Genomic DNA, 10992 nt, shown 5'->3' on the forward strand with positions numbered 1-10992 from the left:
GGGAAAGGGGGGTAAAAGGCTATTTATAGGAGGGGTAAATTGTAGGGGCATCCTTGTAAATTTCCCTAGAAGGTGAACAGTAAAAAAAATTAAAAAAAATATATTGTTCACCAACACCAGAGTGACAAGTGTCACAAGTGTCACGTGGCACGCCACATCACCCCTTTGATGGCAAATGATTTGGGTAAAAATACCCAGGCCACGTGGTCCAAAAAGAAGCTTACACGTGTCATCCGAAGGATAGGTCCAAACAGGGCCAATCACCAGCTGACACGTGGCCTCCCTAATTAGTGAGAAAAAGGCGGCCTTTAGAGCCCAATTCCAGAGAAAGGCGCAAAGCGGTGCAGCCCACCAAATCTAGGTCAAAATGACCTAGATAGGGGCACATTTTCCAATGACCCTATAAATAGGGAGATTTACCCCATTTTTGGGGACACGTTCAATTATTACACACAATCAATTCTCTCAAAACAGAGAAATCACCTGATCTCGGAATCCGAGAAGATTTACTTTTACTTTCCGCATTTTTTAAATCACTCCGAACACTTTCTAACTTGATCGTCGGAGGCGGAACTCCGAAAACCCGGAGCTTCCGTTGTTTTGCAGGTACAACCGGCGGGAAATCAGTCTTGGTGATGTAACTCTCCCGAAGGACACAAAAAACCGAGAAACAAGCTCGAATTTGGGGAAAAAATATGTAAAAGCTTCTTTTCGGTATATTCGAATTTCTATAGTTAAAAGAATAATGAGAAATTAGGGTTTTCACATTATTTTTTAGCCAAATCCGAGCGCAATTTGATCCCTTAAGAATTAAAATGACTGCTAAAATCTTTAACAGGATATTTTTTTTAGCACGCAAATTGAGAAAAATTATTTAATAGGTGTAAAGTGGGCTTTATTAACGGTGACCGTTAACAATAGGATAACAGTAAGGTCACTATTGATACATAATTGTAAGTTGAAGTTTATAGTATATAACTTTTAAAAGGAGGGGGCACAGCTTGAAAAAGTCAATATCATAGGATTATAGGGTAGAATTTCCCTATTTTGTTTTCAAGATTAGAAGAACTCTGACTAGTAATTGACGAATATAAATGTTTACGTTATTAAATATTAGATTAGTACTTGATATTTTTCTCTCGTTAGGCATATATACATATAATACATCTACCATCTCCCTCTCTTTCATATGCCACCCTCAAGAGCTCAACATTTAATTAGACGCAATGCTGACTTAATAACGACCTACTAAAACACGTGTATAAAGTAATAATAATTAATTATCTTAGTTAATCGGGAAAGCCATAGTGCGTAGCAGCGTAGTGGTATTACTGATAACACGCCCGTCATTATGCAAATTCTGAGTACTCAGCATCACTCAATGCTCTTTGTTAGTGGGTGTGCTTCATGCCTCACATAATGATGATACCACCATAAAACATCTTTTCCACAATTCTTATTGGTGAATGCTGTTTCAAATCAAGTCCGACAAGCCGTCATTTACACTAACAATTACTGTATAAAGAGTGACATGCGTTCAAATGTGTCAAATGCGTTCAAATGTGTAAGTGGAAATGATTTAGAGTAACATTTGGTGGATTTAGAGTAACTTTTAAAATATAAAATTGAATAATCTGACCTTTGCCTCATCCGTCTAAAATAATTTCACATTTCAATTATTTTTTATTAATACGACCTTTAATGTCAATCCGCTTCAAATGGTCTCAGTTAACTTGTAACTGGTTAAGTAGGTAAATTTTTTTTAATTAACATTAATTTACACGTGTCACAACGTGGTTGGTCAAAAAATAAGTTTTACTTTTTAACTTTTTTAAAACAATGATTATTATTAAATTAACATTAATTAATTATTTTAAACTAACTTTTTCTTAAAAAAAAAATTTTAAATGACCAGCCCTAATCTCTAGCCACCACCCCAACCCCACTATCGGCCCAAACCAGGCCATTCGCCGCAAGCCCCGTCGCGTTCACACCCCAGCCCCACCGCGCCCACACCCCAACTCCCCCGCATCGGTCGCCACTCATTCCCTACCCCTTTCGTTGCCTCAAAACCACCACACTTGTTACCGAAACGGCGAAACAATGGGCCAAAATCAAGGCGTGGATGGGGAGTGGACCAAAATCATGGCGCGGAAAGGGGAGGATGGTCAAAATCGAGGAGTGGGGAAGGGGAGGGGATCGGAAAAGGGACAGGGGATGGGGTTTTTGGACGGTAGGGAGGTCGGGACCAGGACGGGGAAGGAGTTTTTTGAGGGTCGGGCTGGTGGAGGTGAGTCGGCGGTTCAGGGAGAGGAGGCAGGGTGGTTGACGCGGCGCTTCGGCACTGGGGGCAGGCAGGGGAGTCGGGCCGTGGAGGGTGGTTGGCTTTTAAAAGAAATTAAATATTTTTATTTTTTCTTTTTTTTATCAATCAAATGCCGACACGTGGAAATGTGACTTGCTATAATAAGTTAAATGGCCGGTTAGGACCATTTAAAGCGGATTGACATTAAAGGCCGGATTATTTAAAAATAATTTAAAGGTGCGATTATTTTGGGTGAATGAAGCAAAGGTCTGATTATTGCTGGCAATTTTTTCCGAAATATATTAGGAAAACTTTAAAATAAATAAACTATTGGATTAGTTTAATGAGGGTGAGATGGGTGACATAGTTAATTTCGGAGAGTGATTTGAATTTTACTCTTTATAAGGAGTAACTTTACCAATATAACCTAAGTATATCTGATGAGGATCATTGAGTGGAGGGATGGTTTGTCCTTCTATCTACCCCAGGAGTGACCTGGGTTTGATTTTCACCCCACCCTTCCTGTGATAGGATATATATATATATATATAGAACCGGGTTACCGTAAGAATTAGCCGAATAATAGGAACTAAGAACTAATTTGGACCGTCAGATCTAAGGGAAGAGGCGTGCGATCTAATGGCTCAAATTCATTCAGACAAATTAAATAAGGCGTGAAATATCAGGCGCCATTTTCTCTCTCTTCTCTCTCTTTCCTCTGCCATTTTCTCTCTCTTCTCTCTCTCTCCTCCGCCATCAAAACTGCTCAAAATCTTCAAAAACCATCATAACTACCATTTTCAACTACTTAGTTACGCTATATAAGCACAATTTCAAGGTGTTTCATGGATTGTGGGAAAACAGGAACTAATGTGAATTACGTATGCAAGTGTATGAAGAGCAACAAAAGCAAAATACAAGAAATGCCATAATTGCATCAAGTGGTGGCTGCCTATTATTTTCTGAAAAACAAATCAATGAAGGTAATATTATTCTTTGACTTTTAGCATTGTTTTATTTACTTTATTTCAAATTCCTTTTACTTTATAAATACTAATAAAACAACTTGTTTTTAATTATACAGTGAACAACTTGTAGAATTTGAAACTCCAATTGCAATACCAAGGGATGATATGATAAATTTAGCACCAACAATCCTAAATCAATTGATATATTCAAGAATTGTTCAAGCATGGTCATTTTTAATGAATAAATCATGATTGACAGCCAGACCATCATGCTTTTTCTTTGGAATTGACCACAATGTAAGTGATACATTGAATAAAGAATAGAATAAATACATAATATAACTAAATACATAATGTGTTTTGCGTTTTCATGAATATGCAGAGACCATTGGAGATTTCTCTCGCGTCTCAGAAAACTTCTCAAGAGGCTAAAGATCGTTCTCCTAAATCAGTTTTGGCTCAATTAAGCCAAGCTTGGTTAGATTGGCTCCAATTGTGTAATGCAAAACACCAGTTTATGGAGGTTGATTTGGTATGTTTTCTCTAATGTGTATAAATCTGATTTTTTTTTTTTAAAAAATAAAAAAATAAAAAAAAAAGCTAACAAATACAATTTAAATCTCAGATGTTTATCCCAATTCTGTTGAATCTCCATTATAGTGAGGTGGTGGTGAACATGTTGAAAGGAAGCATCTAGTACTTGGTTAATAGAATATATGAAACAATGAATGGATTACTACAAAAATGTTGCACCTACTGTGGTATGATTCTGTACTTAATCTAAAATCTATATTAAAAGTAAATAGCATTATATTATTATTATTATAAGTATGAATATTTTTAAAGTTAATGATTTACATGTAATAGTAAATAATAACACTTCTAAAGTAAATAAAATGATCTAATTTCAAGTATTTCAAGTAGAAGAAATGTCAGAGTTGATAAACAAACTAGAGCATCCAAAAGCTGAAGATATAGTATCTTACGAGTTTGACAATGTATCATTTCCTTGGAAATCAACAAAACAAACACTTGATTGCGGTGTCTTCTGTATGGTACATATGATGTGCTTTAATGGGGAATCTTTTAATGGAGACTTGGGGTTGGCCAATAGAAGGAAGTTGTATTGTGCAGAAATATGTGCTTCCCCTTGTTCTGTCAGACATCAAGTCAAATAGAGATGTCATTGTAGATAAAGTTTCAAAGTTCAAAGTAAGCAAAAAACTTGATGTGGATGCTGAGTTTTCAAAGTTGAAGGAAATGATATATGTGTCAGATTTCTTGAAAGAAAACAAGGACTGTGTGGAAAACATGAGCTTGTAGTTTAACCAAGTATATAATTAGTAAAAAAAATTTAATTTTTCATGTTTCAAAATAAAATTATTCTAATGATAAACATATTACAGTATAGTTGTAGGTTGGTTGGGTGAATCAATTGAAATAACAAGAGAGGTTTGTAATTCATTGCTTGATGAATGGAAATTTACAAATATTTTGATCACTGCTTGGGTTCTCCACCTCAACTATTACGAAAAAGAGAGAGAAAGGCCTGAGAGAAAGGCCTGAGAATCAGCTAGTCAGATTCTACTTTGGATTTGACCACATGGTAATTGATACAAAAATACAATAACACTTTGGATTTGCTTTCATGTTTATAGTACAAAAATACAAGCTCTGTAAATGTGCTAACTTAACTTGGAAAAAAATTTCAGGAAGCTTTAACTATTTGTTTGAGAGCAAATGGGAAAAGGGGAGTGACCCAACTTCAAAAGATATGGGAAGAATGGACAAAAACACAAGCATTGGACTTGGATGCAGCTGAATGTGTAAGTTAAAGATAACTTATTTAAAGTAAATAAAACATTCTTTAAAGTTAAAGTAGATATCTTAAAAGTAAATAAACAATTCATTAAATCTAAAGATTGAATAATTTGGTTTGCATGTATTTTTTTTCCTTTGAAGAAGGAAAATCATTATTTCGTTGTTGTCATAAACTTCAGAAATGAAACAGTTGATCAACTGGACAGTACAGAGTACGAGGATACCGAGGAATGGGAATCAATCAAGAGTTTTATTAAGGAGACAATAAGCGAAATAATATAAGTTAAATTTTAGGCAGTATATTCTTTTTCAATGCTTTCTAATAACAATATATATGTTGCAAGTAAATCAAATTCAAAAAATTTTGAAGAAAAGAAAGCATCCAAAGGCAGAAGAAATGTTGAATTACAATGTCAGATTAATAGAACTTCCATTCCAGAAAGTAAGGTAAGACAATTACTCTAGAAGCTATCTATTGCTTCACATGAAGGCTTATGATGATGTGAATGGCTTGGGACTGGGATCTATCAAACATGTGAGTTGACATTTCTATTTTTATAAGTTTAAATATTCATATATGCATTGTCTTAAGTTTTTGAGTGTTTTGTTTATCTTTGGTTTATTTCCAGGAATTTAAAAGATTGAAACACCATCATATAACAATACTGCTTCTAATACTTCTCAATGAAGAAAACCAAATGCAAACCAAACTACTTGCAAATGTTGAAGAATGGGAGTTAAAGAAAAAGAAAGTAATAATGATGTTTATTTTTTTCATATAAAATATAATAATTTTTGTTTTTTTCACAAACTACAACTAACTCTTTAAATTCATTAATATTTTAGGAGGCTGAAGAAATCAAAGCTAAGAAATGGAAGAACAAGGAATAGATAGAAATGGTGGTGATGAAGAAAAAGAAGATTTAGACAGCATAGATGTATAATTTTAATATTAGTGTCTAGGATTAGTATGATGTTTATATTAATGATTTGAATTTTGTGATGTCTACAGGATTTTATGATGTTTGTAGGAAGGATTTCTAAGGATTATATATATATATATATATATATATATATATATATATATATATATATATATATATAATGTCTTAGTATAGAAAAGTTTGTGTATATATGTGCATATAAGTTAAAAAATTAAACAAAAACGTTTTTGAAAGTAAACAAAATATATCCTAAAGTAAAAGGATTATCTATTAAAGTAATATATATTTTTATTTTCTTTATTGTGTATTCTTATATTGCAAAAAAAATGTTTGTTAATATATTTGCACATAAATTAAAAATTAAACAAAAAGTTTTGAAAACTAATGAAATATCTGTTAAAGTAAAAGGACTATATATTAAAGAAAAGGATATCTATCAAAGTAATGCATAAAAATGAGAATAATATTTATGTTGTGTGTCTATTTTGGTTCACTCACTGTCATATGAGGTATATTTTTATTAAATAAAAATCTATATGTTTTAAAATATCTATTACATGAAAAGTAAAAGAAATATTTTTTTTAAAAAAAAATTGTTAAAAGTAAACAAATATTATTTGCACTACGTGTAAAATAAATTATACATAACAAAGGTGTAAAAAGAAATTATACATAAAGTGATTGTAACATAACTTTGAGATGAATGTATAACTTTGGAAATCGAAGAATTCTTTAACAATGGACGCAAAGGTCACAAACAATAACAAACACCTTCCATTAAGGGTTAACCCATGCCCTTAATTTGAAGATGGTTGGGTTAGGGTTTGTTGTGGTGGCGGTGGTTTTGGGCATGATGTTGGTGGTGATGGACATGGTGTTTGTTATGGTGTTGCAATTCGTCCACCATTGATGATGGCAAAGGTTGAAGAAGATAAGGAAGGTTGAAGGAGGAGGGAGTGGTTGAGTCAACCACAAAAAAAAAAGAATAAAAAATTTATAAAGTTGCAATTATTTATCATTTTGAGAAAATGGGGCAAACTCATAAAATAACTAAGGACAAATATTAAATCCTATTACATGAAAATTAAAAGTAAGAGAAATACCTATTACATGAAAAGTAAAAGAAATTGCTTTAAAAGTTAAAAACAAACTGTTAAAAGTAAATAAAAATTATTTGCACTAACTTTGAGATGTAAAATAAATTATACATAAAGTGATTGTAACATAACATTGAGATGAATGTATATAACTAAGAACAAATTAGAAATTCTATTACCCAATTCTATTATATACAAAATAATATAAAAAAACTAAATGAACTGTATTAAAGTAAATGAAATATATTACAAAGTTAAAAAGAAATTGCTTAAAGTAACTGTAGTGAACAATATTATAATTAAAAAAAAAGTATTACAAAAAAGTAAACATTTTATGAACTTCAAGGCATATTTAACATCAACTGCATCAATCCAATAATGAAGCCTACATATCCCAAATGAACCTGAAATAAATTAACAAAAAGTACATAAGTTGTAATAAAGTAAACAAAGATCAAATAAAAGTAATTAAAACAATGTTAAAAGTAACATACCTGAGAAATTACTTATTTGGACAGTTTCTACTATCATAAGAAACACCTGATTGCCCACACGCTCTGCAAGTTCTTCCTTTTATGCTTTTTTCTTCAATAGCTACCTCTTTGGCACTCTTCAAGCGCTTAGAACTTCTAGCAAACCCTTTGTTGAGGCATTGATTCGGAGGTAAGATATCTACATCAACAACATTAGATCCAACAAAGAGCTGAATATCAGCTTCTTTGCCTTCTTTGAAACTTACACCTGACATTCAAATACTATATAAGTTGTAGTAAAGTAAATAAAATCTAAATAAAAGTAAATAAAACAAAGTTAAAAGTAACACACCTTCACCGTTGTTCTTTTTCATAAGTTCTTCCTCAAATGAAGACAAGTACTTAACAAAATCAGACAGATCACCCTCACAACCCTTTGCTAGACTAACACAGGAGAACATTTTTTTTACCACACATCAGAGATTAGTTGCTTCTTTTTGTCAAAGTTAGAAGCCTCATCCACTGATGTAGATTTCTTCTTAGCGTCTTTTCTCCAACGATTCAAAACATAATGTTCAGGGATTTCAGATACTGATTTACCTTTAATAATGAATAATATATGTCTGCACAGAACACCCAGACTCTCAAACATCTTGCAAGTACAAGTACACTCTAGTGTAGATAAATCAAATGTGACATTAAAATTCCTTTGACGTTCATCATCTACAACAACGGAAAATTCGACTCCATCACCATAATAACTAGAATTATTTACAACGTTCAACACCACAAGAAAAACAAGCAGCCTCGCATTCTTGTTGAAATTCATAGAAAATAGAACGAGTGTAAACTGAAGAACCATGCTTCTCTAACTTTATTGGAGTAATAAGTTTAGGCATTTGCTTGTTCAGTCTATTTTGTTCATCTTGCTCATGCCTTTGTGCATCCAAGGTTATTTTGTACCGAAGGAGAAACTGAACACATGACACATGAGGATTTATGAAATGACAAAAAAAGTTGTTTTCACCCTCAGATTTAGAGGTAGATCTTAACAAACCACCCATAAATAAATCCCTAAAATAGGCTGGGATCTAGAGATGCTTGATCTTGAACATATAAGCAAACCATTCATGAGATATCAAATCATATTTTTCGATCACAGTATTCCAACCATCAACAAACTCATTAGGTTCAATTTCCCTGTCCCAAACAACAGCACAAAACTCTTTCAAAAAGTCATTGTCATTACAGAAAGTTGTACCCACTTTCTCAGGCACTTTCCTCATGATGTGCCACATGCACAATCGATGTTTCGTTTTGGTAAAAGCATTTTGTATTGCAATACCCATTGCAGGGTCTTGGTCTGTAATAAGACAAGAAGGCTCATTTCCCATACACTTTAGAAAAGTCAGAAAAAGCCATACAAAAGATTCCACATCTTCTATAGATAACAAGGTTGCACAAAATGTGACACATTATTTATGATGGTCAACTCTAGTAAAAGGGCGGAACACTAAGGAGTATTTATTTGTATCATATGTGGTATCAAAAGAAATCGAATCACTAAACAAGTGAAAGTCCTTTCTCCCTATGGGATCAGCCCAAAAAACCCGTGTTAGATGCCTAGTTGCATTAACACAATAGTCTAGATAATAACCACCATTACTGTTGTTGACTTTATGTTGAATATTTTCTATAAACATAGCCCCATCAGCTTCAGAAATATAAACTTTTAAGTCACGAGAAAAGTTTTTAAATTGATTTTTAGTGCCTCTCACATGTTTATAACCTCCACAATATTCTTTCATCATCCTATAGAACATAACAAGCCTAATGTTCAACTTTGAATTATCAAATATAAACTTCCTATGAACACAAGTTAAGCCATCATCATATGGTTTAGTGACCTGTCTAGTAATAGGAGTTGAGAAGGGATGATAATGGCTTTCATGAAAGAAATAAACCATATACTTTCCACCATCACAATACTTAAACTTAATCATAGCTGGACACCCAATCCTCCTGACTATAGTCTTCCTAAAAGCAACACCTTCAACATCTTTTTTATCTTTCTTATTACCATTGACAAAACCTTCTTTGTTACCAACCAAATATTTAATAAGTACAAGACCCTTTTTACCATCAGGACCAGTCAACTTCTTTTCTACCTTGCTAGTACTACTATGGATTTTGAATCCACAATCACTAGCATACTTATAATAAAAATTAATTCCATCTTGAAGACAATTAAATTTCATTCCAAAAATAGGCTTATTTCCTTAGAACAACCAGGAATAAACTCTTTACCACCTTTAGAATTATAAACTGTTCCTAGGTAGTACATCATAAGAAGGAGTTTTTAAAATGCTTACATTAACATCTCCAGCTTGAACATCAGGAGAAGAGAGCCCAACTGTTTCATGCATCATCTTGAAAAGTAGATGAATCCAAATTAAAAGTAGACAAAACATCACTAAATGTAAAAGCAAAACAATTAAAAAATGAGGAAATGAAATATTTAAAGAATGTTTCAGACATCATCCTGAAAAGTAGATGAATCCAAATTAAAGGTAGACAAAACATCACTAAATTAAAAGTAAAACCATTAAAAAAAAATTGAGGAAATCAACAGGTCAAGCAAAAATCTTCTAGGAACAACAACTTCCTGGAACGTCCTTATGTAACCTTTAGAAGTACCAAATTATAATTGAGAATAGATAAACAAGTTAAGAATCAATAATATGGAATTGCAGCAATGGCCATACAGACAAAACCTTTAAATACGCTTCATTCAATAAGAAAAAATAAATAAAAATAAAAAATAAAAAATAAAAATAAAAACCATGTACTAAACCAAAGAATCACCCACATAAATAAAAACCATCATAAATTCATATAACATATTTTGAGATAGAGGAGGGCAATCAAATTAGTAGTTGATCCCCACTCATTAGATTAAGGAATTTGTAAGTCAGGTTGATATAGAAGGATATAAGATAAAAAGGCATTTAGTCATTCAAATAAGCAAGCAACAGTGCATAAGACAAGCCAAGGGATATAGTAAGAGGTAAAACACTTGGTGTTTAATATGGACACAACTTAATGAACTGCTTCCATTAGATCCTAACAAATTTTCACGGTCATTTTAAGAAATGAACTCAAAGCCCTTACGCAAATGTTCAGATATCATCATTTGATAGCTCAAATTGTGTTAAGTTCTAAGAAAAATCTTAATACCTTGAACTTATTCATGAAGGAGAGCAACCCTCTTACAAATTACAATCCCAAATGAGATTTCATCCCAAAGAAACCCTTTGATCAACAGTAAATAATGATAAATATAAAGTAAATAAAATCCATTTAAAAGTAAAAGCAAAAGTAAAA

At 32.5% G+C, this 10992-nt stretch overlaps 1 protein-coding gene across 1 annotated transcript; it reads right to left on the reverse strand.

Moving 5' to 3' along the window:
* Positions 1 to 8074: 8074 nt before the first annotated feature.
* LOC110724345 (protein FAR1-RELATED SEQUENCE 5-like) lies at positions 8075 to 10037 on the reverse strand. The gene is made up of 4 exons (XM_021903767.1): positions 9981 to 10037; positions 9219 to 9821; positions 8734 to 9005; positions 8075 to 8369 (listed from the first exon to the last, which is right to left on the reverse strand). The coding sequence occupies exons 1-4, from the start codon at positions 10035 to 10037 to the stop codon at positions 8075 to 8077; spliced, it is 1227 nt and encodes a 408-aa protein (XP_021759459.1).
* Between the last annotated feature and the right edge of the window lie 955 nt (positions 10038 to 10992).

This window comes from Chenopodium quinoa, unplaced genomic scaffold (assembly GCF_001683475.1).
Source record: "Chenopodium quinoa cultivar QQ74 unplaced genomic scaffold, ASM168347v1, whole genome shotgun sequence".
NCBI lineage: Eukaryota > Viridiplantae > Streptophyta > Magnoliopsida > Caryophyllales > Amaranthaceae > Chenopodium > Chenopodium quinoa.